The sequence below is a fragment of the Lycium barbarum genome, chromosome 4, assembly GCF_019175385.1.
Source record: "Lycium barbarum isolate Lr01 chromosome 4, ASM1917538v2, whole genome shotgun sequence".
NCBI classification, from domain to species: Eukaryota; Viridiplantae; Streptophyta; class Magnoliopsida; order Solanales; family Solanaceae; genus Lycium; species Lycium barbarum.
This window is the reverse complement of record NC_083340.1, coordinates 29,074,139-29,101,874: the sequence shown is the minus strand read 5'-3', so window position 1 is coordinate 29,101,874 and position 27,736 is coordinate 29,074,139. Positions and strand designations below refer to the sequence as shown.

Sequence of the window (27,736 nt, the reverse complement as noted above, 5' to 3'; positions counted from 1 at the left end):
TGGAGGAAAATCCTGCCATTCGAAGAAGAGTGAAACATTTTCTAAATGTAATTCTTTGTAAAAGATAACCCTAACAACTTCTGCAGTTAATTAAGTGAACAATGACAATAGTTCATCTTTCCTGATGCATAAAAAGAAAACAAAAGAGGAATAAAACAAGCTAGCAAACAAAAAGACTTCAAAATTAAAGCATAAACACTCAGATGATCCCAATACACGTTGCAGAACGATCTAGACAGCAATTGATGTTGATACAGTTTGCTTCCTTAACACAATTTGTAGAACCCCTAGAATTCACTTCTTCCCCCCACTGCTAGTGAAAGGGATAAAGCACATACTACCCTTAAAGCAGAACTCGTGTATCAATTAACTTATTGAGGCACTAGCATCTTCATTACTTAGTACCCTCAAGCCCCTTCATCTTTTCTTCATATCCTGGTTGAAGCTCTTCGACAATGAATATCACCCCTCATCCCCTATAAGAACAAAAATTTTACATACTGCAAAGGATGAAGCTATAAAATGGATCGACAGCTTATAACTTGTAGAAATTCCTCCAATTGAAGGATATGAAACTCCAAATTCAAGAGAAAAGACAGTATTAACCAATTTATGTAGAAAATCAGAGGAAACACTCCTCTATGGACTGCAAATAAAAGGTTCAACTTCTAACCTGAAAATTCATATAGTCCTTTGGTGTGCACAGAATTTTACTGCTTTTGGCCGCTAGTATCCTGAGCGGATAAATCATTTGTGAAAGCGAATTCCGAAACCAGAGCAATATGATCACTTCCCCACTTCTGGATAGTCGGAAAACAAACAAAGAAAGAAAAAAAAAATGTTCAATACATTAAGTACATGGCTAGAAGACAAGTCGCTAATGAAAAGTGCATCTAGATAAATGTAAGAGTTGTAACAGAACGAGCTAATTCAATACATCACGTCTATCTATTAATGTAAAGTTTGTAAGAATATCCGGCTCAATAAAAGAGGATGGGGCATTTGCAGATGTCATTCATGTTATAACTGAAACTACTGGGAACCCATATCCTTAGAAGATGCATGTCTACCATGAACCTGCATGGTTCATAGCAAACTGAACTGAGTCCAATATTACTTTTTTCCCAACAAACAATCGAGTCATATGCCACGTGCTCAAGCTTGCCAAGAGCTACATAAACAGCTTTTAGATCATGTGTTTTCATTCCCACTCTGTATCTCATATTATATCCCATAGCTACCATTGTAAACAAGGTTGGCGCTTCAACCCAGAAATGTTTGGTGTATTGACTATGCATTTTTTTCAATTGCTTTGTTGGTTGCTTGATAGCTCTTATGGTTTTCAAAAGAGCGAACAAAAGATGACCACCAACAATCATTAGAAGATCTAAAAACGACAGCTTTTGCAGGATGTGCAGAAAATACTTACCAATGCAATAATCAGTTCTTAGATGACTATGCACCACTTTACAATTTAGAAAGAGGAGATATAAAAAAATGCTTCCTATAATACTTCAAAGGAGGTGAATAAAGCTTTTACTGACTATGGGGATGAACACATCTCCAGACATTTCATCTCAGACATTATTACTGGCTGCTACGATTCTTCTTATGCTTTAAGTGACACATGCTTTAAGGCAATGTGTCATTAACAAAGGTGAAACTATCTTGACCTGGAAACTGTCACTGAACTTCTCTTAAGTATGACAGTAAGCCGATGCAGATGATTTAATGTTCAGAAGGCAGCAGGTACACAAGTCATTTAGAATTTCAGGAAGTTAAGTCGCATTTCATCCCTATTGCAAATTAAAATCTAAATGTGGTATCCGTAGCACTAAGACCACTATATGAAAGGAGATCAAACAAATATTCCACCATGCATGACAAAACCAAATTTCTGCACAGCAAAGATGAATCAGAACAGTTGTTCTGTAAAGAAACTACTCGTAGTTTCTTTTACCAACATACCTTAGTAGGGAAACCTCTCACAAATTGCATGGCGTTTTTTGGAATCGGAGCTAGCACCCTTGCAGTTTGAAGCCCTTCAGAACGCCTGAGTGTAATTTGAACAATTAGCTTTTCATGTTATTCTTGAGTTCTAACTGATGGAATACCAAAACCATCAACCACAGAGATGCATATGCATCTGACATATATAAAAATAAAAATAAAACACCACGGTCAGGTTCTTTAGGAACCCTAATATCAAGAGCATTTCAAATAAGTCGTGAATAACTATGGTAGTGTTATAAATCAATCTGGGATCTTATATTTGTTCAACAATGTTTGAATTAAACAAAAAAGGAAGCAGAAGCTAAGGGAGAATTTAAAGATGCTCACCATATATAATCAACTGTACCCATGAAAAGCCTGTGATAGCTGGTCACTTCAGGTTCTCCTGTTGAATCTCTTGTTCCAGAAAAATCCTGCAACTGCCAATATGTGAATTGCAGTGTTAAAAAATGAGCAAGTAGCCAGCCAGATTACCAGCCAAGTGAAGAATATATCGTAAATACTTACAATATGATTGGGAATTGGGAAAAGCACATAGAGACTAAAAGCCTAGTATAATAAGAGCTACCTCTACTGGCCCTGGAAACGCATATGGAAAGTTAAAATTCCATACAAAGTGGCATGTTTTGTGTGGTTAGTAGTGAAAGAAGCATGTCTAACAGAAGATAAACTAATATAGAGAGGCATACAATTGTGCTCTAGATGTCATCTTTGTGGCAAGACAGCAGAGACTAACAAGCATTTATTTGTGAAGTAACTAGACAAATATGGACATCCTTCTGTGTATGCGAGGTATCAGTTGGGCAATGCCAAAAAGCTCCTTAGAATTGTTGAAATGCTGGAACAGGGGGCATCTGGTGGACTGTTTGGAGGGAGAGAAATCTGAGATGCTTGGAAGGAAAAGGCAGTTCAATCCAGAATATTAAAATGAACTCTCTTTTGTTATTTCATTTTTGGTGTAAAGAAGAACCTCTTGTGAATAGTGGTCACTCAACTATGAGCCATAAGGATATTTTTCCTGAGTGAAGTTGCCATAAGGATATTTTTCCTGTAAACTCTCTTTTTGTATATATGGCTTGTGCTTAGCCATAGTGCATTTATATATAAATATGTTACCAATTTCAACAAAATAAGAGCTACCTCTACTTCCCTATATGCACTTGTCAACTTCAGATTATGTTCCATCACTGTGCAATCTGCATAGCCTGTAGCAGTTTCTATATCCATCGGAGTCCATGCTGATGGATCATAACTAAACCTCTCCCCGTCAACAACCTCAGTTTCCAAATCAGGAGCATCATCTGCAATCGCCTCACTTAAAGGGCGCAACTCTAAGGAACCGTCATACTTCTTTAATGACTCATCCATTTCCTCAAGAGCAGTAGTTTGAAATTGGTTAGAGTCTGATGGAAAGGAACCAGCTTCACCATGTAACTGGGACAAAAATGTGTCACGATTTTCGCCTAAAAGTTCATCTTCTTTTGTGCCTTCAGAGACCACATTAAGTGACAAGTTGTCCATCTTTTCATCCAACAAAACGCCAAAACAAGACTCTGTGTATGAGTTTTTAAGTTCAAGTGATGCTTTAGGGGAACTCTCTTTACCAATTGACAACACACTTCCAGAGCTTTCCAGAAGAGAAACTTCATGTGCATTTGAAGAATCAGAAAATTGCCCCGTCGATGACACATCTGAACAATGGGCTATTGTAGGTCTCTGAATGCTCACCACATTTTCAGAACCAAAATCACCTACTTTAGACTGTCCATCCTTTTCTCCATATGAGTCGGTTCTTGTACGCACTTCTGCTTCAAAATTCTGGTGAGAAGAGCTGGATGTAGCATTAGGGCTGGCATTGTTATATCCACTCTCAGAGTCCTTATCATATTCATCTTCTTGACAAGATTCTAATGAACTGGCTTCATCACTCGTACCTTCAACTGGAGAAAATGAGCTTTCACCATTAGAACTACTTGAACTTTCTCTAAAGACACCAACAGACAGAAAGAGTTCGACTGAAACTGTCAGATACATTACCATGGATTTCTCTAGGTAAATCATTTGTACTGTCGGAGCATGAGGTAACCATACAAGAACTTCCTGGCTTATATACAACAGAACTCTGAGGCTGAGACAAGGTACATGCAGAAGATCCAGTTCCTGAATCTTTTTCTGGAGTATCGAGCTTCTGTACATCTAATGCCATCTTGCTGTCTTTCACCCCTCTCTCACTAGCCACTGTGGAACTTCGAGAAGAGTTAACTGCATCCTGGTGTCTGTGGTATCAAAAGAGAATTCTAGTTTTAGAAACATCAAGAGTGGATCCAGAAAGCAATCAAGGGTCTGAAGTAAATGTGATTTCAGCTTCCTTCACATTTACTGAAAGAACACAAGATTCTTAATTAAAAAAATAGAAACCCAATTGCAATTTTGAATAGACTTGTGGCTCAAAATCAATATGTGATCAACAAATCCAAAGAAATGATAGATCCGTAATGATCTTGCATTTTATTATCTTTTTTACTGCAATTCCTACAAGCCAAATCAAATCCTCAGAAACAATGGGCACCACATTTAGTCAGATATTTATTAATAGACAAGATTGGAATGATTAGATCAGACAGAGAAGTAAATGTGATTTCAGCTTCCTTCAAATCCAAATTAGCAATACCAACTATTGGGATTAATGCCTAGTTGTTGTTACACTTATACCAAGTATAGTGTTTGTCAAGAGTCTTTCTAGTTTGATTAGAAACTCGTATGCCAGAGTAGCGATAAGCATGAATTTTAAAGAACCTCTAGTTTTAGAAAGCCACAGATTTACCTTAAAAGATACATTTATAGACAAGTATTGGAATGTACTGAACCCTAATAAAATGGAATGCTATACAGGATGTATTAACCCACCCCAACTAGCTTGGAATTGGGGTCTAGTTGAGCGATGATACTGAAGTAGAAAACTTATAGGATTATACATAAGCTGTTTCAAGGAAATCAGAAGCAAAGGCCGAGGAGGAACCACTGTACTACAAAGTCTCCGTGAACTTACCGTAATTTATTTTAGTAAGGTAAGAATCAATACCTAGCACTAGCATTGAGGCTACTACGCTTCACTGTATTAATTGTAGCTGATTCCTGTCCTGACACTTTATCCCGAGGCACTTCTGATAAGTCCAGCTGCAAGAAAAAGTGCCCAAAATGCATCCCAAAGCACAGAATCATCATATCCTCAATAATAGGCACAGAAGAAAAAAGGGTGGGGCGCAGAAGCAAGAAACAAAATATCGTTTAAAGCTTACTCTTTCCTCGGCAATATAGTTGTATAATGGACTCTGGAAAAGGAGAAAAATAATAAGGAATTATTGCATGGATTCTGGTAAAGAGTAAAAAGGTGAACATATTATTGCACTACAACATAACATTCTCACGAGAAAGTAAGAGTAAAAAATATGCACTGTTGGAAAACATGGCATAAGCGCTTCAATGGGAATTAGTGAACCCACCTTTGGTGTACTGTTAAAATCTCCACAAATCACAATAGGAGCATTGTCCCAAAGTTTTGAAACACCATAAGCCTTATCCAGAAGCACCCTAACCTGGTTGCAGAAAAATTTACTTACACTAGACAGAATAAGAGTTGAATCCAATCAAGTGGAATCTTCTCTGCATCTACAAATGCTAAACTGAAAAAGGGGCATTAATCATGAAGTGAAAGACTAAAAGCAAACCAAATTTATGAGTAAACAAGCAAGACAGATCTGCCAAGTATGCTAATTCTAAAGGAGGGAAGTAGGGATGGAAACGGGACGGGACGGGGAGGGGGCGGGGCAGGTTAAGCCTTAACCCCCAAGTATTTTACCCGCATAAATTCACCTTTTTTCTCTTTTTCTTCTACTTTGTTATTTACATGTTTCAGTAAAATCTGTACCTATAATCCTTCTTTGACCTCAGAAGTACCCTTGAATACTTTCAGGTTTTGCATCAGTCCTGTAAAAATTTACAACACAGTACTCACCGTGTTCTAATGGACCTTCATTATTCAATTTATAAGTGTTGCCTGGCCAAATTAAAGAATTTGGATGTTTAAGTTATTAAGTACCTACTAGGTTGAAGATGGAGTAACGCAATTGCTTGAGATTGGCGTCTCCAAGTTTCAGACTTAGTTGCCCAGCCAGCAATGTCAAACACCAGATTTTTAAAAAAAAAAAAAAAAAAAATGAACTAACAAACCAAATGAAATGGTAATTCTTGAAAAAATAACCACTAAATACTGTCACGCAACACATTTTTAAATTTAAATAGCATTCAAATGCAGCAAGTACACCCAGTAGCTCTTCATCCGCAAAGAACCCGCCCCTCCACCTTCTAATTTTCAGATTGTTTTAACCCACACCCCGCATAAAATCTTCCCACCGGCCCACCCCATTGCCATCTCTTTACGGGAACAACCAACTTTATGAGTAACAAGAAGACAGTTCTACCAAATATATCTTAGAGGATAACAATGTATGAGCATCAGCAAACAGATTTAGTGGAAAGAGAAGGGAATTTTACCAATCCCTATAGCAATTGTTTAAATGTTGTCTTTGGGATAAATATAGTTTTGTTTTTGCTGTTGGATATTTGCAGAATTTGGAGACATTTACAAAAACAACTCCTTCTGAAGCTTTGAAGTAAGGAACGGATCAAGTAAAACAGTTTAGGTGCAGTGCTAATGCTTTTCTTGATAAATGTCTGCTTCTTCCCAAGATGGAAACCCTTTTTGAGGAAAATAGGTCCTCATATCAGAATACTCAAATCCTTCCAGCTTATATTTCCCCATCAAGTTTGGGGGACACAGCTATTTCTATGCCTTTCTAAGCATCAACTGATTTCCCTAGATTGGAGCTGTTTAATGTTTTATCTCTGCACGAAATATTAACTTATCCAACTTTCAGGTTAAGAAAGTTCTATATTTTTATAGGTTAAGCTGGAAGAGTGTAGGGAAGATTGGTGGAGAAGAAGACTGATGGCAGATAATCCCAGCTAGTGTTTGGTGGACAATATGACAGGAAAGGAACGCTAGAATTTTTGAGAACACTAGAAGCTCTATCCAGAAAGTTAGGATGAATTGTCTAAATCTCTTCTATTTTTGGAGTAAGCAAAATTTGTGGGGGGAGATAGGAGACCTAGGAGATTTAATAGGAAAAGTGTAAGTGTAAGTTTTTGTTGGGTGCTCCTTATACTTTTGCTCTAAAGATTACAATTCAGCATCAATTGAAGCTGAATTTTACTGTGAATACAAGTCGTTACCAATTTCAAAAGAAAATCTATATTTTTTATTTATAAACATAAAAGATAAAGAAAAAGTCAAACATGGAAGCCCTCATGTCCTCATATAAAAGAATGACGGGGAAGCAAAATTAAGATAAAGCAGTTGAGAGACACCATAACTCAAGAATACAAAATACACTTCAGAACTTCGTGTTTAACCTTACCATGCCATTACAGAGAGAACAGCATAAAAAATACAACGATAGGATGCTATAAAAAACTTCAGTGAATTAACAAGTTAACAACTTAAAATATAGCACGAGCGAAGAAAGAACAACAGCCTTGGGCATTCATTTTCTAAATTCATGTCAATTTATTCTATTTAGCACTTCCCAGTTCCCTCTGATAAACACAGAGGGTTGTATTCACTTAATCACAGAAACATGACGAATACTAGTTTCTCTTTACTACTACCTTCTCTGTAAATGGATTTTAGTACAGAACGAACAAGCGGGGACAAGCAGTAAGGATACATACATGAGCATTGACTACAATCTAGCAGGTCGCTAATGTGTGAAGTAGAGTAACGTATGACTAGATAACTGCCAAGTATAGGATATAAAAATACTGGATAGCTGATCTCCAAATAAATTCATGCACACATCAATCGGGTGAAAAGACAGTATTTATTGACAATAAGTACCTGTCCGAGCTTAATCTCTCCCCTTCTAGGATTGAAAAGCACATGAGTATTACAAATTACAACCTTATTGGAGTCACCGGGGCTGCAAGTGTAAGATACATCAACTTAGCAAATAAAGAATAATGACAACAAGTTTGGCTCATACTAGGAACTCAAGAGAAATGCTCCAAATAGCATCTGAACTTGTAAAATCATAGCAACAATGAATATCAAACACACAATCAACTGCTATCATTGGCTAATCTATGTAGAAACATCTGATTGAAAGGGCCTCGAAAAACAATTATAAGAATACACTCTCTAAACCAGCTTCTTTTGCAGTTACCAAAAGAAAAAAAAAATTGGAAAACACAGTTGTAAATGATATAACACTGGTTCTGACAAAAAATAACATATGTACCCCATCAAAAACGACGAGATTTAGAGTTCTTGAACAATCCACATCTTTACATTCAGAAACTACAATTGGGCACCTTCTCTTTAGACAAAGTGCAATTACGTGAAGGAACATTCACATGAAAGCCATCACCTTCCATGTACTCGAGAGAGAGAGAGAGAGACTTCTTGAATGCTGCTGAAGAGAAAGAAGAATATGATAGACAATCCTGAATCTCATTACTTCACAAGCAGTTTAGTGATGAAGAACAGAGAAACAGAATTATAGTTTACCTATCCATAGCCAGAAGCGTAACAGAAATATTTTATCATAGTGACACTAAGGAAGTGTTGTAAAAACCGTACACATGAGCCAAAATAGAAGTATATCCCTTTCTTGTCCTTTAGGGATTCTAAGAGGTCAAGTACTAATCATTAACCATTTACAAAATCCTCAACACCAAAAAGAAAATAAAACAATATGATTAAACTCGATTTTTTAAATAGAATTGGCTGTCTTCACAACACCTCAAAAATCCTGGTTGATGTTTCTGTATGCCATTCATCTTCCCCTTGTCTATAAATCTTTGAATTTATTGGCTAGATCCTTCAAACTAGAGTTGAACGAAATCTCCGGCAGATAGCTACAGTTCTTCTTTCTCCTTGTATTGCTACAATGCTGAGATACAATGCCATAGTTGAATAGATAATTCTCAAACTAGTGGAGAAGCATGTTTGTTTCGGCGAATTATAGTGGGGTGTGTTCAACCTTGTACCAAGTGAAAAGAACCTCAATGAGCCAATATATGCATTTCTTCTCGATTTTCTTTTCTCTCACACACACAGAGTAAGGGGGAGAAAGCGTTAGAAAAGAAAACTATTTGTAGAGCTTAACTTTGTTTCTTAAAGGCCTTTTAATTTAATCATTATCTGATTCAGAACTTTGTTTTTCGATCTCACACTGCTCATTAGTTAATAATCCTACTACATTGGTTTCTGTATTTAGTTTGAAAGGAAATAAGATATTCAAACAAATAATTCAAGAGCAAATGCACATCACCTAATGTATTATCACGCAAATATGGGACAAGGAAATTCTACAAAGAGAAGGTTGTTTAATTCTGTGTTGTTTACGAATGAGTTTGAATTAAAAAAACAAAATAAAAACAAGTCAATGATTACAAAATTTTAGAATCATTATACTACTTTTGGTCTCAATGAGCATTTTAGTTCTAGACTAAGGGTATAGCCTCATAAATCACAATTGTGGTTTGTCATACTAAGTATCTAATCTGAAAGAACCAGCATTTCCACTCATACAGAAAGCTTTTGCGACTCAAGGTTCAATGTTCTGGCATGCTCTTTCCCCATTCCTATTCATATATGTTCTCAACTTGCAATACTGTGCAACTGCCCTAATAGTTGAATACTTCCTATATAATATTCTCATCTTTGTATTTATTAATCTTTCTGGTCATTTTCTGATTCCGTATCATGACAATTCTCAGTAGCAGCAGTGGAGACATTTTGAATTCTGAATCTCATATAGACGAACTGTGAGCAAAACTTTCCCCTGCTTAATTTTCCTCATCTATCAAAATGTTTCGCAGCTGAAGCGAAGCTCTAAAAGCGCTGCCATTACTTGGGAGTAGGGAGCAGAGCAGAATCTTTCCATCCTATTAAATGATGTCTAACTAATACTGGTATTTCACAACCATCTCATTGAACTCTATCTTGCTGAAATCATCAAAATCTTTTCATCTCAAAGATCATAGTTTGCATCAAATGGATACATCTAATATCACTTGTAATTACTTCTTCCGTCTAACAGGTTTGTGGTTGAAGCATGAATTTCACGAAGATTATTTCTCATTATCTGGGAGACATAGCAGGCTTTTGCCTTGCATAGTGTAAGTCAAACTAACATTTGTAAGTCCTCGCTATCTCATTTGACTTTTTTAATAGTTTAAATCAGCAAAAAATACTGTGTACTCAAAGATTACAGTTTGCAATTAAAACTAAAAAAGAGTTAACAACTGAAGATGTATAATTCCAAAGAAAAAGAAAAAACAATATCAGAAGAAAAGGAAAGATACAAAGTGGCCACTTTAAGGAAAAAAATGAGAAACAGGTATCAACACGACCAAGTGATCACAGGGATACTTTTTACCCTTGCATTCCTGGTTTGAAACTATTTCATTAAGGTTTGCGCTGTTTCACAAAACTTCCTCTTTTAAATTCAAAAATAACTATAAACACATCTAACACAGACAATGTAACCAGTGGATAGATTAAATTGATTAGGATCCTCAATTGGACAAAAAAAAATTTAATTTCAATAATGATATGCTGAAGGTTTCTCACTCCCCAGGGCTTTACTCTTTGATAAATTCCTTCAACCTTTTCTTATCAGTTTAATAATCTCATGCCAAATAATTGAAAGAAGTGAAAAAGAAAAAATAACTTTCTTTTGATGTATACATTGACAGAAGAAATCACCCAAGTTGCATAATATTTAGTTGGGGATAAGGAAAAAAATAAAAAAATAAATGAGAAAAAGGCCGAGGATGCAGGAATTTCCAGCAGAAATGAGGCCTCAACAGATATTTGATCTAAAAGGTACGAATCAAACTTTCAAGAGATTAGTTGTTTTACAGTGCAATTGTCAAAACAAAGAAGACCCTAGTACCCTACCTTGCTGAGGGAGCTGGTGAACTCTTACTTTGCTGACCTAGAGACTGATAGAAAGAGATAAACACAATATCAGAAAGAAAGTTTTGCACTTGAAGATTCACACTAAAGCAATGGAAATAATACTTCAGAAGAATTTACACAGTTTTACACTTGAAGATTCACACTAAAGCAATGGAAATGATACTTTAGAAGAATTTACGCACCTCAAATACACATATCTGGGCAACATTATCCCGAAGCCCAAACTTTTTAAATTCAATAAATTCTTCATGCACCAACTTGAATCTAACATAAAAAATTTAAATAAAATTCAAACAAGATAATATCATGGACTAGTAGTTTAGATGCCATTACACGTACTGCATTTGCCAAAAATAAACACAACAAGGTTAATATTAAGATGATAAAGCAAATCATTGAATAGTGCATTAATTAAGGAGCTGAGACTAGTCAAGCAAAAGTAAGACTTAATACCGCGGAACCGCGAATCTCTAAAAATACACTCAGATTATATTTGGCAACAGTCTGAAAACGACTACCAGCCTGCTTAAAAGACCTCGAGCATATCTAGCAAGTTCCAAACTTAGCTGGAGTACAGCATCCTGACACATAGACATGCACATTTCCAATGATACTATAAAGTTGGCAAAGACGTGATATAAGACTGGATTCTATGACACCAATGTTAAATTAAACAGACACGTAGTTACTAATCACTGAGCTACTAAGCACATCAAATTACCTCTTACTGTACACAACAGTACAATAAATTCTACACATCAGTACAACAAATTCAATAGCTTATATACAAGCTTTTGGAAAAGCTGAAATCAGTGACTGTGTGTTTACTGAAAGAGATATACAGACCCAGCAGTTGCGATAACAAAACAACCATATCCGGCAATGAAGTACAATAAGAGTTTAACATTTATCAATATAATTTTAGGTTCAAAACTGCCAAAAGATACAAATCTGTGGAAATCAGGAAGCAAAAGTAGTAACATTATAAGAAACATAGGGACAAAATTTTAATATCCGTGGGAGTTCAAACGAAGATGATCATACCATGCGGCAAGTAAAATCTGACTAGCTCATCAAGGAAGCAATATGCACTAAAATGTGATAGACTGATTGGTTGATTATGTTTGCCAGTGCGAAACGAATTAAGTTGATCATAGCATTAGGGAGTTAAATGTGACTAGCTAATCAAGGAAACAACACACACTAAAACATGATAGACTGGTTGGCTGATTATGTTTGCCAGTGCAGAAAGAAGTATTATGCTGTTAACACTTCTCCATAAAGAACACTTTTTATCAACTAATTCATTTATTATATGTGCAAACAAGTGCTATTGGATTGCCAAAGAAGAAGTAAAACAAATTTAGAGGACTAACTACTAGAAATCACAGCTGCATAGAGCCTGTAAGAACAATGTAAAATCCAGAAAGACAAGCTAAATATAAAAGCCACCTAAAAATACACATAACAGCTAAAAGTATCAAAGATCTGCAAAGGCATGAGTAGATCAAATGTACAAAAAAATGGATCTACAACAAAAAGCATTTTAAAAAAAAAATTGTTTCCTCTTGCGACAAATAAGTAACAGCATTGTCTATTTAGTCTATCCTTCTGATTTGGGGGTGCAAAGACTATAAAATCTTGCCTTGATGTATTCCAAAATATTGCACATCCATCAGCTGGATCTCCGGTACGCCTCTACATCAAATATAAATCATGTTAATCTATTCCACATGGCACAAGAAAGTATTACTACAAACTATGCATTTGTTCTTGTGGCTCAAGAGTAATAAGGTTCTCAGAGCCAGTTATGGGCACAACTATGTATATGCAAGTACCAGATATGGATGATTCAAATGGTGATCTGTGTATGTGAAGGATACTTATAAAGTAGAATTTACATTCAATGCGGTTAGAACATTAGCACTTCATGGCAGAATGAAAGGTCTAGGTGATATAGGTTCACTAAGAAGCTAGCACCAACAGATCTATCTAATAAGGAGAATTTTTCTTTTTTATTTATTTGTCATCGAGAAAAGTCAGTTTTATAGCGCTATCTTCTTTCTTATCAGGCTCCACATTTCCCTTTTATTAAGCGCTGAAAAACATGACACTAGCTGCAACTTCATATAACTACAACACTCCGTGATCCATTGATCCACACAATTCAAGAAAAGATATCCAGACCACCAAGCAGCACTTAGCTTTTACTAGCTAATGAAGAAACTTGAAATAAAGTTCTCCAACAAGAAAATCTTATGACAAAGTCCAACTGGGAATTTATTATTTTTGGAACAGATCTCTCTGATATTCTACTTCTTTTAGTGCAGGTACTCCTTTCCTAATACTAGAATAGACTAGGTAAGCAAAAGAGGGAAGAAAATACGGAATGGCAAAGAACCAGGCAAGGTGGCAATGACAACTGCAATAAGCAACACCAGACTGATTTGGAGTGCATGACCTCCAGATTACGAAGTTATATATAGTTATTTACTTTTCTCCTCCAGAAATCTAAGCTTACAAGTACAATGGTCATGTAGCACAGTGGAATATCTGAAAATTCAATTTATGAGGTAACATACAAACTAAATAATGAAAGGTTTCAATTCACTCGTGTGAAATGAGAAGAAATTCTTCACAGTAGTATATGTGAACTGACTGTTCAGTCAAAAAAACAGGATTAAACATATATTTCCTCTTTGCCTCGAGTTCGTGAAATGAGAACTCCAAAAAATAATTTTTAGTTAAGAAGCTCACCACCAGAGAAATCTCGTCTTGTCCAAACCACCAAAGGGGTCTAACTCCAACTTTCCTTCTTGCTTACTCTTTTAGAATGCCTTAGGAAATCTAGGGTGTACGTACAAGATGAACAGAAGGGAGAAAAATAAAAATTTCCTCCAACCAAACCTGGTGTTTCCGAACATTGCCCAACAATTCTTGGACATCTCTCTCATGCAAAGTTCCAGTGACAATTAAGACAACATTATCAATCATGTGACCATATCTGAACCATATCCATTTTGATTCTTGCAAAACAAAGTCTCGATTATTGTTAGGAGGTAGAGAGGAAGGATATTATATTATAAAGTTGGGCTCTGGGCCAAAAAAAGTGAGTCCCAGGGTTTATGGGTAAGGAGGCTTTGCGGGTATCAATGGAGGAAATGAAGAAATAAGGAAAAATGTAAATGGGAAGAAGGGGATTCTTTAGAGTGAATGGATGAAAAAATTGAGAGAATTGTCCTCTTTAAATCCAAGGACTTGGAATTTATCGAAGAAAAGATATAATGGTTTCGATTTACTGAATTAGCAAATGAAATTATATACCCCTCCTTGTTTTGAAACATATAGAGGATTATTTGGCATTCCAAAATCAAGTAAAAAAGCCTCCCTCCAAGATCTTTTGCTAAATTTATCACGAAGCAATCGTCCCTACCGTCGTAAAATAAGAGCACCTGGCTTTGCCCATTCACAAGGACTCGATTCTATGTCCAAACATCACATGCCAGCAGATGTGGGGTCCTCATCTCGACTTTACAGATTTTATATGGCAGGGGGAGGGGGTGAAGCTTCAAATTTAACCATATTTACACATTGCACTTCACAAGAAAATGTTGATTCGTGATGCATATTTCAATGTATGAAAATTGGGATGCTACAGATATATTCCTCTTGGGTTCGGTTGGGCAGCCCTCCCTCTGGCACTTCCTCACAACATATTAATCAACATAAGTCACCAACAAATAATTTGACATGTGATAAATAGCATGAAAGCATCAAAAACCTTCCAGATGCCACTGTATCCACGCAACTTCAATTCTGCCTCCAACTCCTGGAATCTGTCAACCTCCTGAAATGAGGAAACATCATAAGCCATACCAAGAATTGTTTCTACTAGAAATGATATAAAATATAAATAAAACAACAAAACACAGACAAAGAGATTACGAATGATGATTAGGGTTAGAACATATGGTGACTCACATTAATTTTCAAAGGAACTTTACTTTTCCGGAAAGATGATGATTGATTATATTAAGCTTTGGAGGGAAAATAAAATATATGCACACACACATATATATGAAAGATAGATCATATAAATAGATTAGGCTTACATACACCATATAAAAGTGTCTGTAAGTGTTTCACATAAAAAATGTAGCAATATATTTTTACGAATGTGAACATAACCTTCTGTCAATCCTTTCTCTAATGTCTCTTCTTTCACGTGGTACCAGAGCTACAGCAAGAAGTTATGGATTAACCAACTACTTAGAGAGAGAAATCTCATCGCTTTATAGTGACTGTGAGTGCTCGTTGAGTCATTCGTAGTATCTGTGAGTGTTTTGCAGTACCACCACGACTTTGATACTTCCAACTAACAAAACCCGACAATTGGTCTACTGACCAAAGAGGATGCACGCCCACACCCACCATTCAGATCAGAGCTTGGTGAAGATCCAGGTCAAGCCCAGCTCCGGTCATACAATATTTTATGACTTCCTGGTGAATATCCCTGCAATTTTCTAGGTAAACCTCTCCAATTTGATCTCTTGATTGTGTATGTTCAATTTTCTCTAACAGCTTTTAGGTTATTAGGTCATTCTCTTTTTCTTGATAAGGAAAAAACAAGATTGACCTAATAACATCAAAGCTGTTAGGTCAATCTCTTATATTTGTTGTTGAACTCACATGTCCTTCGAATTGACATTATTGGTTCTAAGAACATGCGGTTTGATAATTCGAATCGCCTGATCATCACAAAACCCTTGACATATAGTGCTAACCATTTATCCTAGTTTTCTTGATTCAATTATGTGCAAAGGACAAGATGTGCAACGTCACTTTATCAAGCAACCTACAAATATTGATATGATGGGCTAGGTAGTAGGTCAATAAGAAGTTGAACAGAAGTGAAGACTGAAGCCGCTTTATCAAATACACGAGCGCTCAGAAACAAAAGTTCAGGAGCATGATAGCTCAACCAACAGTAGAGGGGTGAAGCTGTAAATGAACAGATTAACCTAAGAAGGGCATTGATCCAGAACTTGATCTGTGGCTTGACCACGACCCAGAATGATCTACTTCTAGATACCGCAATCTAGTCGGAGTAAAAAGACTATTTTATGATGATCGGGGCATGAGAAGACCGTTCAGTATACAAATGCAGATTGGGAAGGGTCACCTCTAAGTTCTAACCCACGATGTACTTTTGGATACTGCAATTTAGTTGGAGGCAATTAAGTATCTTGGAAGAAAAAGACAGAAAGTGTAGTTGCAAGATCCAGTGCAAAAACAAAACATTGGACCGTGAGAATGGTGACTAGTTGACTCATATGGGATCAAGCAACTATCAAAGAATTGAAACCTGGATAGATGGGTCATATATTTACATAGAGCTTATGAATGATGATCAAGCAGTACATATTGCGTCACTCTTCACTTCTTCTTTTTTTAAAATTAAATCAGGTAAACGTATTTTCATTCATTAACATGGCCAAAAAGCTAGTAGATAGTATCGTTTATCCAGTCATATTAGTAGTCGCATTATCGCGATATAAGTTCTTGTGCTTTGATTTCTGCTATTATCTGTTATTTTCTGTACTTTGATTATCTTATTTTATCTGTGATAGCTACTGCCCCTTTGCAAACTGCTTCATCATGGGTTAGTCGCTTTTGTCATTTTCATTTCCATATCGCTTTGAATTTTTTGGCCTTATCTGACCTCTTTTTACGCTTTCTATTGATCCAAGGGTCTTTCGGAAACAGCCGTCCTATCTTGGTAGGAGTAAGGTCTGCGTGCACTCTACCCTCCCCAGACCCCATGTTGTGGGATTTCACTGGGTTGTTGTTGTAACATGGCCAAAAAGCTGGTCGTATACTGCACCACTCTTCATTTATCAAAGAGAAACTCTTAGGAAACATTGCCACAGTTTATATGATCGAATGACTAGTTTGTACAAGCAAGGAATTTGGCGAATATATAGAAGTTGCATGCACCAAATTGAAGAGAAGTGTTAGATATGTTGTGTAAATAGACTAGGATTACATGAAACTTATAAGTTTAATGTCGCCTATTGAGAAATGCAACAATATATATTGAAGAGTGTGAACATAAATGAACTCAAGCATAAGACTTGTCTTCATGCATTCTCTCAATTGACAGTTATTTGTACACACTCCCCAATTCTTTATTTTGTTTTTCTCTCTGTCTCTCTCTACACATACACATATAGATAAAGATTAAATGGAGGAAAATAAACAATCTCTTTAGTCAGCCATGCTTTTCAAATTTGCTTTGGGAGCCCATAGACATACATTTACAAACTAGAGTTACCAATTCATTGATAGTACTGAACCTTTCATACCAACCTGGAAGGAAGGACAGGTACCTATATTAGAATTTAGAATAATTTCCATACATCCTGAATCATACCACATCAGTCTATGCCTATTCCTCAACATCACTATTAATTGGATTAAATGCTGCATATCCAATGTGAAGATTTCTGTCCTAATCAATGGAAGTCCAGAGGGTTTTTTTCAATCCAGAAGGGTTTGAGACAGGGGGATCCACTTTCCCCTTTCTTATTCCTATTGGCTATGGAGGGGTTAAATTACATGATCAGAAAAGCCAAAACAAATGGATGGATAAGGAGCTTTGGAGCACAAAATAATAGGGGTGAAGGTATGGAAATAACACATTTATTGTATGCTGACGACTCCTTGGTGTTCTGTGAGGCAGAGGTTAATCAGATCAGACATCTAAGGACTATTTTGACCATCTTTGAAGCCATTTCTGGTCTTCACGTCAATTGGAATAAAAGTTGTTTATATCCGGTGAATCAGGTGAATGACTTACAATTGCTAGCAGGTAATTTGGGGTGTCAAACTGATTCATTGCCCACAAAATATCTGGGAATGCCTCTGGGTGCTAATCATAAGGCACAGGAGGTATGGATGATGTGCTAGAAAGATGTGAAAATAAATTGTCAAGATGGAAAAGTCAATATCTTTCCCTTGGAGGCAGATTGATATTGATAAATTCAGTCTTGGATGCTTTGCCTACTTACATGATGTCTCTATTCCCTATCCCTAGGGGTATAGAGAAGAAGTTGAACAGAATCAGAAGGGAATTTTTGTGGCAAGGCAACAAAGAAAGCAAAGGCTACAACTTGGTGGAGTGGGAGATTGTGACCCTCAACAAGCAACATGGCGGCTTGGGGATTAAGAATCTCAGATTACACAACCAGAGTTTGCTCCAGAAGTGGTTGTGGAGGTTTTGCAAGGAAGACAGGTCTCTTTGGAAGAATTACATAGCTCATAAGTATGGGTTGATGAACCAATGGGCAACAAATGAAGTGAATACTACCTATGGATGTAGTGTTTGGAAGACTATTAGAAGAATGTGGCATGAATGCAGGGAGAATATGAGCATAAAGGTGGGGAATGGGACAAAAACTTCTTTTTGGGAAGATCATTGGATTGGTCATTGTAATCTCAGGACTCTGTTCCAAGATTTACACATCATCAATCTCCAAAAGAATGAAAAAATATCTCAAATGTGGACAGAACAAGGATGGAATCTTGTGTTTAGAAGGGCATTGAATGACTGGGAAATAGGGAGAGTATCAGATCTGCTTTTGTTACTGAATTCCTTCACCGGTACCACAGATACCCCAGACAACCCAGTCTGGAAATTATGCAACAAAGGGAATTTCTCTGTCAAGACACTATACTGGGAGAAAAACAAGGTTGGGAACCCATCACTGATTTGGCCATGGAAACTTGAAAGTTAAAATTCCATATAAGGTTTCTGCTTTTGTTTGGTTAGTTTTGAGGAGGGCTTGTCCTACACAAGAGGCTTTACAAAGAAGAGGTCTACAGATATGCTCAAGATGCCTATTTTGCGGGAAAAATGCAGAAACAAATGAGCATTTATTCCTTCATTGTCAGACAACGGCACATCTGTGGCACATGTTCTTTTGTATACTTGGGGTGAATTGGGTGTTACCAAGATCAACTTTAGAACTTCTATGCAACTGGGAAGCAATTGGAAGAAGAAACGCACAGGAAGACTGGTGGCAAGCCATTCCAGCTTGTATTTGGTGGACAATCTGGAAGGAGAGAAACTCAAGACAATTTGATGATAAAGCTAATTCTATACAGATAGTTAAAATGAAATGTCTTAGTCTCTTATACTTTTGGTGTAAACAAGATATAGTGGGGGAGGCAGGAGATTTGGTAGATTTTCTAGGCAATATGTAAATTGTAACTAGTTCTTTTTCCCCCAGGCCACTGCTTGTGGTTTTACTTGTAAAGTGCCTCAGCAGCAGTCCATATGCTGACATTTTTGGATGAAATACAAATGTTACCTTATTCAAAAAAAAAAAAAGAACCACAATTCGGCGTATAGAAGGCGAACATTAATTGAGTCAAGAATCATAACCTGAAGACACAATATATCAGCTGACCACCATCCAAGCTCAGAAAGGATACTTCTTTTACGCCATTCCCAGTCCAAAATATGTTGTGGTATGTGAAAGTAAAGTTTTCTCTGATGATCAATAGCAAGGTAATCAGCTAGTATGTTGTATGATAAGACTGTAAACTGTTCTGCAAAATATAATAGCAAGTAAAACATTCATCAGTTTGGTCAAGACCTATCTTAGTAGGGCTAAGACCAAAAATTATGACCTATAGGCTATACACCCAGAAATTGAAAGTAGACAAATTATCTCAAAGATGAACAGCATAAGTCAAAAATATTTGGCACGCAACAATCTTAAAATCCTGACCACAGTTCAGCTGACTTAGATGAATAAGTTGGTAATATATTAAGGGAATGCTCCAATAGTGGTATAAAGGGAGCAAAAAAATGATTTGAACAAGTTTTTTTTCTTTTCTAAGAAGCAACCAAAAGGGGCTCGAAAGGATGTATTCCATACTTCCAAGCAACAGGAACTTTTTAACGCAAAGCGAACGCTCCTGGTTCCCGTCCTACTCATGTGTCCACAATAGGTGGTTAGTTGTCCCCAAAGTCTTGAAAGGCAAAATGGAACTCGCAAGAGCAAGCCTCAAGGCAAGGCAGCCTCTAAACAATCCGAGGTGACCATAGAGACTAAAAACACATTGATAGGTGAAGCGTTTGCCTCATATACACTCTAAGCCTTAGACTAACGCCTTGTGCACACTTTATAGTTTAAATAGTTCGCCTTGTATTTGATACTTTTTATGCTTCTTTAAGCATTTGATACTGTTTTATGCTTCTTCTTTTTTTGACAAGGTAACATAATGTATTAATAAATCATCAGCATAAAGTGCTGGAGTCCAAAAATTTACATCTTTAAATCTACATCCGAAAGAGTAAAAACAAGACTATCTCTGAATCCTCTTTCATCTTACAAGGATTCTAGGATGTCTACTATAGAAACAAGGTCATCTATATACTCTGAACTGCACCAATAACAAAACTTATAATGCAATTGATTTTTTTTTTTTTTAATCTTTTTGCAAGGAGCTACTATTGCCTTCGAAACACCTAGAATTTCTCTCCTTCCATATAGTCCACCAAATTACTATTAGGACAATTCTCCATCTGTCTTTGTTTGTACAGCCATCTCACTCAGTCTTCCAGCTAAATAGAGCCTCTCTTGTTCTTCCAGGCATAGTCCACCTAATACCTCTGAAACTAGTGAAGAGATTTCACAGCTAACTAGCCACTTTACAGTGAAGAAACAGATGGTTAATTGTCTCTGCCTTTTGCTCACCAAAAAAAAAAAAAACATCTTGAACACATATGAATGCCCCTTTTCATGAGATTCTCCTAGATAAGAACAGCTTCTTTCACTACCAGCCAAGTGAAAACAGTCACTTTGTAAGAGATTTTGATTTTACAGATAAGCTTCCCAGGCAAAAAACTGATCTGAGATCCCATCTGATTCAAATCCTTATAGGCAGAACTTATTGTAAATATAACTTTTCTGTGACATTTCCATCTCAAGGTATCTTCTCCTTCCTGCAGCCCTTTACATTGATCTAAAGTGTGCTTTATGCTATTTTATGATAGCTAGACATGATGCTTGTCTCACACAACCAAATCTCCAGAGGAGAGTTGTGGCAAACTGTAGATGTTAGTATGTTACATATGCAACAGGGAGGAAAGTAGCAGCCACTTTTTCCTACACTTCCAAATTGCAAGACGGACATACTTCTTTAACCTCTTCGGAGTCTCTTTTGTTATGCCTTATACACTGACGGAGCTACTGATGATTTAGATTCTTTTTTTCTTTTCTTTTTTTTTTGACAAGTTATTTCATATTTAAGTACGTGATACTGTTTTATCGTATTCTACAATTAAGAATTTGATGATTTATAAACTTTTACAAGGGTAATCATAAAGGTGTTAGACACAGCATCAAGCAGATGCCCTATCTAAGCAAAAGATCCAGACTCCCTATTAGAAGCCAGCAGACAAGGGAGCTCATAAAGTTCATAGTATCCTCTACATCATTCAATATATCCCATCTATACCAATGGGCTAAAAGATCTATACTAACTTTCAAAGATGTACACGAGTAACCCTTTTCTCGAAGCATCACTGCTTCCTTTCTCTCCAAATGCTCCAATAGATGCACCACAGTAATAGTGATCCATCTTCATGGGCCTTTGAAAGACCTATATCCTGACATCTATAATCTGACTTTACTGCCTGAAGCAAATGAGTAGATGTATGCAGACAGCAAACTTTAGAAGATTGTTGAATGACTGAGAAATTGAGAGAACTATTGATTTTTTTAGGAGCTTGGACGGAGCAGTTTCAAGGCATCAGAGATAGTGAAGATTCACTGTTATGGAAAGGAAACAGCAAAGAGACCTTTACAGTCAAATCTGCCTATCATCTTTCTTTTTGAGATTATAACATAGAAGTGAAATCATCTTTTCATAAAACAATGGTAAGATCAACATTATGATGTGAGAAAAAATGTTGTGCCTTCATTTGTGAGATCACAATTTTATATCAAAGAGAATGTTGGACCACTAAGGCCTCCACAGGATGAATGTCACCGAAATTATGTGTTAAGATGGATATATGGCCATACAAGATTAGAAATGATCACATCAAACAGGTGATATAAATAGCTCGCGTAGAGGAAAAAATGATAGATGGTCACCTGAGATGATTTTTGCCGATATTTAGTTTGGAGATGTTCAAAGTTTCTAACTATTTCAATTAAGATTTTTATCCTCATCCTCTCCAATTTCGAACTTGATGCCCCTAGGGCTTAGGCTACACCATGCAAACTAAGCCTGGTCTTGAAGTAGAGAAGGGTAGAGGGGCGGGGCACATTATAATATCACCGTGTTCCAAAGGCTATGGTTGGTCCTAAGGGTTGGCCTCAAACAGAGTTCTTGATCATAAGAAAAGTCCACTTCCCCTAAGCTAGAGTTTTCAAGATTTCATTCAGCTTCCAAAATCACTACCCAAACTAAAAGTTTTACCATTACCATCAACCTCCCTGACTCACAACACGGTAGACTTAACTAAGGTGGTTGTTGCAAAGTTAGACCTCCTTTTTATCTCTATCAATGGCAGTATTTAGTTCCTCCTTATTATTCAGATCATTAAATTCCTTAACTAAATGAACTATCATTAACCATGAAGTTTGGATACCTAATCCATGCGAGTACATCAGAGTCAGGTAATTTAAAATAATGCACATATTTTTTTGGACGAACCAACTGGGCGTGCTACTTCCTCTTCTTTTCTTTCTTTTTTTTTTTTTTTTTTTTTTTTACCTCCCCTTCTCTTAGGGTTTAGGGTTTAGGGTTTCCTATAGTCAAAATGGAAGTTTCATATTGGTTAGCATCACTGGAACTCTTCTCCACACCATCTGCATATCAACACTTAATATGAAACAAGTCCTATTTTGTTGCATTTTTCAAAGAATAATCAACCTAGTCTACATAGAGATATCCTCTTATATTCTGCTTTGCATTTCTCAAAACATACTGTTGTCCCATAAGTCGAAGGAACATTTCTACATTGACCATATTTTATGACTACAAACTCATATTACAAACATAATACACCATTCATATAACGATTTGGATACATGAATTCTTAACTTTACGTATATCCTTCCATCTAAGCAACAAAAATCCACAACCACAACAATGCCTCAATCTCAAACACGATGATTCATCATCAAATTGACTAACTTTAAGCTGGTTGTCAACCTACCACATACACCTTCCTTTTATCCTAGCTTGGGATTGTACCAACAGTTGAATGTACCTATATTGGAGTAAATGCAACATCGAAACAACAACAACATACCCAGTGTAATCCCACAGGTAGAGTGTTCGCAGACCTTACCCCTACCTCGTAAAGGTAGAGAGGCTGTTTCTGAAAGACCCTCAGCTCATGTAACACATATCAAAGCAACTTTTTTTTTTTTTTGCATATCAAAGCAATTAGAAAAGGAAAACACAGAATTAAAGTGGACATAGCAAATAATAGGGAGAGCATTACATAGCCGAAGAGAGCAGTAACAACAGCCGCATAATGCGATAACCGAAGCCCAAGAAACAACTAAATGCAACATAGAAAAAAGATGCAAATTTACCGCAATGAGGTGGAGGTCCGGGTCTAGCATACTCCCAATTCCGAAAATTCAACGCCTTGGGAGGCAATGGCCGTGGCCTGAACTGCTGATTCCCATGAAAATTCGGTCTATTAAACTGCTGATTCTCATAAACATTCGGTCTATTAAACTGCTGATTATCATAAAAGTTCGGTCTATTGAACTGCTGATTCTCATAATCCGGTCGATTAAACTGCTGATTGCCATAATTCGGTCTATTGAACTGCTGATTGTCATAATAATTGGGTCGATTAAACTGGTGATTCCTCAAATATTGTGGTGCTCTATTGAACTGTTGATTCTGATAGAGACCTGGTGGTGGTGCCACTGCTCTATAGGATTGTTGATTGTGGTTAAAAGGTTGAGGAGGCGGCAATTGTCCATATATTTGTTGATTAGGACGGATATTCGGCATTGGTGCCCTAGGCCGGAAATTTCGATTGGTTTGACGAACAGAATTGAAGTGAGAGTCTCCAGTTACAATGTCTTGTTCATTTCCTTCGCCGGAAGGATGGTCGGAAAAGTTTCTCCGGCCACGGCCACGGCCACGGCCACGGCTACGGCCGCCTCGGAACTGTAAGGGAATAAGGAGAGTTTTGTTTAACAGTTAACTGTGAAATAAGGAAAAGGAAGTTAATGCGAATTTCGTAATTCTTACCGGTTGAGAAGATGACATGGCGGCGGTGGTGTTGGCGAAAGTAGTGGCGGCAAGGAGGTGCAGGGAAGGAGCAGAGTGCTTCTTCATCAATGTTTGACTAATAACATTTCAATTGTTGACTACTCAACAACTGTAAATTCCAATGTTTCTGCAATACGGCACCGTTTTGACTCCCCTCGTAACTGATGATGGCTTTGGGAGAAAAGGACCAAAATCATCCATAATGTTTGGGTTTGGATCAAAATCATACATATTCTTTCACATGGTGCACTAATAGTACATTATGTTTGCATAAGTGGTGCACTTTTAGTCACAATCCCAAATAAATTTAACGGAAAAGAACAAAAATGCCCCTGAACTTTTAGAAAAGGTATAAAAATACCCTTTATTCATCTATTTTGCTAAAACTACCCCTCAATTCAACTTTTTGGCTCATTTATTCCCCTTGACTAACGGACAACACTAATTTTTATTTTTATTTTAAAAATAAATAAATTGCACATGACATTTTATTACTGAAAAATTGATTTATTCTTTTAAAAAGAAATCTGAAACCTTGGAATTTTTTTAAATTTGAAAAACTTTTTTTTAACGAGTAAAACCTTGACTAACGGACAACACTAATTTTTTTTCTTTTCAACATGTGAAAAATTGGATTTTTATAAAAATCTGAAAAAATTAAATTTTTTATGGAAAAAATGTGTTTAAAAAAAAACCAGAAAACTATCTTTTTTTAAATCTAGAAGAAAATTATGGAGTACTAGTTTTGCACATTTTACTTAAAAAAACAATCAGTTTTTCAGATTTAAAAATTGAATTTTCTAAAAAAAAAATGGGGTTTCCACCCGTTAAATTTTTTTTTCCAAACTTAAAAAAATTCCACATGTTTTAATGAAAATCCAATTCTGTTATATATATATATATATATATATAAAAGGCTTACTACATTTGTTTTTTTAAAGAAATGGATGTTGAAAAATTATTTTTCCTTATTCTACAAATAACGATTTTTCAGATTTCTTTTTAAAAGAATAAATCAATTTTTCAGTAATAAAATGTCATGTGCAATTTAATTTTTTTTTAAAAAAAATAAAAATTAGTGTTGTCCGTTAGTCAAGGGGAATAAATGAGCCAAAAAGTTGAATTGAGGGTAGTTTTAGCAAAATAGATGAATAAAGGGTATTTTTATACCTTTTCTAAAAGTTCAGGGGCATTTTTGTTCTTTTCCGTTAAATTTATTTGGGATTGTGACTAAAAGTGCACCACTTATGCAAACATAATGTACTATTAATGCACCATGTGAAAGAATATGCATGATTTTGATCCAAACCCAAACATTATGGATGATTTTGGTCCTTTTCTCTGGCTTTGGAGTCCGGAACCTATGTGACCCAAAAAAACAAAAAAAATGTGATATTGCATTGTTGTTGCTTTATTGTGTAACACACTTTTTTTATGCGCTTGCAAAGCTAAACTCCCACTGTTCCCCACCCCTTCTCTGACACTCTCCTTACCACCACCACCACCCCCCCCCCCCCGCCTTTTCCCCTTTCGCTTAACTAATTTTCTAAATTTTCTAGAGCCACTTCTTAGCGGGCGTTTGGACATGAGGTTTGAAACCAGGCGCTTTTAATTATAGGTGACTCTAAGTTTTTTTTTAATGGAGGTGACTCAAGTTTTAATTATTGAGTGGGGGTGATGAGTTTTGATTAGTGATTAAGCGGTTTTGAACTTACCCTCAATTTTTATTTTGACACTTTGACCCTCAATTTTATTTTTAACACTTTTTCCTCAAGTTTTATTTTTAACACTTTGACCCACTCCCGCTCCCGCCCCCGACCCCCCGCGCCCCCCTCCCAGCCCTCCCGCCACCACCCCCCGCCCCCTCCCCGCAAAAAAAAATAATTTTCTTTATTTATTTTTTCACCCCACCTTTTCCTCCTCCCCCAATCCCCCCACCCCTCCTCCTCGCAGCCCTCCCCCCACCCTCACCCAAAAAAAATGTTTTTTTCTTATCAGCCTCCACTCCCCCTCCCACCCCTCCCCGCCAAAAAAAGTCTTGAAAAGTTTTTGTTTTTGTATTTTCCCCCCCCCCCAACACACACATACACTCCAAAAAAATCTTGAAAAGAAGTTGGGGGTTTAGGAAAAGTTTGGATAAAATTCATGTTGTTGTTGGTGTGTGCTTGTGTAGGGGTGGACGTTCGGTTTTTCGGTTCGGTTTTTTCAAAGTTCGGTTTGGTTTTTCGGTTTTTTGAAAGTGGACACCGAACACCGCACCGAATTAGTTCGGTTCGGTTCCATTTTTTTAAGTTCAGTTCGGTTTGGTTTCGATTTTTCTAATTCGATTTTTTTCAACACCGAATTAGTAGACCATATTCTTGTATGCTTTATTTTATCTTCCTCTTAAAGGTATTATTTGTCTAATAATCATTTATATACATTCAGCTAATTAGTTTGATCAAGATGGTATAAAAACCAATCCCAGATTGGAAAAAATAATTTAATATAGGCCACGAGTATTATTGAAGGCAAATTTATTTATCCAATTTAAACCTATAGATGTTCTAAATAGTACATCTCATGTCCAAATTTTAATATGATGAACCAAACATCCGACAATAAACAAAATCTTTTTGTGATTATTATCAATTGTCTTCTATTTTGCATTATAATCTCTGAATAATTTGTTCCATTCTTGTAGGCCCTTTTGATTTTTGAATGAAAAATTTTCCAGTTGAATCTTTAATGGCTTCTGGAATTTAGCAGCTTCTTTATTAATCATATACATTAATTTGGGCTTGAGAGAGTGGACTGAGTGTTGTAAACAAAATTGTATTCATGTAGTAAATCTTCAAAAAAAAAAAACTTTCGGTTAAATCGAAATACAGAACAACCGTTGATCCGAAACCGAACACCAAACCGAAACACCGAATTTGTCATAAAAAAAATCGAAATCGAACCGAAATATCGAAAAACCAAATTAATTCGGTTCGGTCCGATTTTTCGGTTTTCGGTGTTTATGCCCACCCCGAGTTTGTAGTGAAATAGATGGTTCTTTTATTATTTTCCTCGTATGGTTCAGGGTTTAGGAAAAGATATCCAACTGATGGTTTTTTTTGTCCTTGTCCTGGTATTTATTTGATTTTGTTTGTACAAGATAACCAACAGATTTGTAGTTGTTGTAACAAGTTCTACACTTTTTGCAACAAGTAAACAATTTGTTGCAACGACTCATTCATATGTTGGACATAGCTTCAATTATTTGGTTCTGTTTGTAGAAGATATCCAACAGATTTGTAGTTGTTGTCCAAGCTGAAATGCTCCATAGTTGTTAATTGCACCGTGTTGTAATAATAGTTATCTGTTAGAACT

The 27,736-nt window shown here is 36.4% G+C and overlaps 1 protein-coding gene across 6 annotated transcripts; it reads right to left on the bottom strand.

Moving 5' to 3' along the window:
* Positions 1–25,779, bottom strand: LOC132635740 (carbon catabolite repressor protein 4 homolog 6). Of its 6 annotated transcripts, none has more exons than XM_060352240.1 (18): positions 25,734–25,776; positions 24,362–24,559; positions 23,686–24,277; positions 19,506–19,672; positions 14,841–14,906; positions 12,705–12,757; positions 11,242–11,323; positions 11,039–11,082; positions 7,970–8,051; positions 5,517–5,609; positions 5,313–5,345; positions 5,096–5,190; positions 4,051–4,289; positions 3,154–3,953; positions 2,341–2,426; positions 1,969–2,053; positions 674–800; positions 1–476 (listed from the first exon to the last, which is right to left on the bottom strand). In XM_060352240.1, the coding sequence occupies exons 2-17, from the start codon at positions 24,446–24,448 to the stop codon at positions 711–713; spliced, it is 2,694 nt and encodes an 897-aa protein (XP_060208223.1). In that variant the 5' UTR covers positions 24,449–24,559; positions 25,734–25,776; the 3' UTR covers positions 1–476; positions 674–710. The 6 variants fall into 6 exon arrangements, 5 of the variants coding, with proteins under 5 accessions (XP_060208223.1, XP_060208221.1, XP_060208224.1 ...); XM_060352238.1 differs by having other exon boundaries at positions 2,341–2,432; positions 25,734–25,775; XR_009580728.1 differs by lacking the exons at positions 1–476; positions 674–800 and adding an exon at positions 2,521–2,592 and having other exon boundaries at positions 2,018–2,053; positions 2,341–2,432; positions 25,734–25,778.
* Between the last annotated feature and the right edge of the window lie 1,957 nt (positions 25,780–27,736).

What these genes read in the sequence shown, in the direction of transcription:
- LOC132635740 (XM_060352238.1), bottom strand. Translation starts at nt 24,448, where the DNA reads ATGAAGAAGCACTCTGCTCCTTCCCTGCACCTCCTTGCCGCCACTACT. An exon ending in CTGATATATTGTGTCTTCAG is followed by an intron (nt 14,907 to 19,505) that starts GTTATGATTCTT and finishes TCCTCATTTCAG; the next exon opens with GAGGTTGACAGATTCCAGGA. An exon ending in GAGAGATTAAGCTCGGACAG is followed by an intron (nt 5,610 to 7,969) that starts GTACTTATTGTC and finishes TTCTGCAACCAG; the next exon opens with GTTAGGGTGCTTCTGGATAA.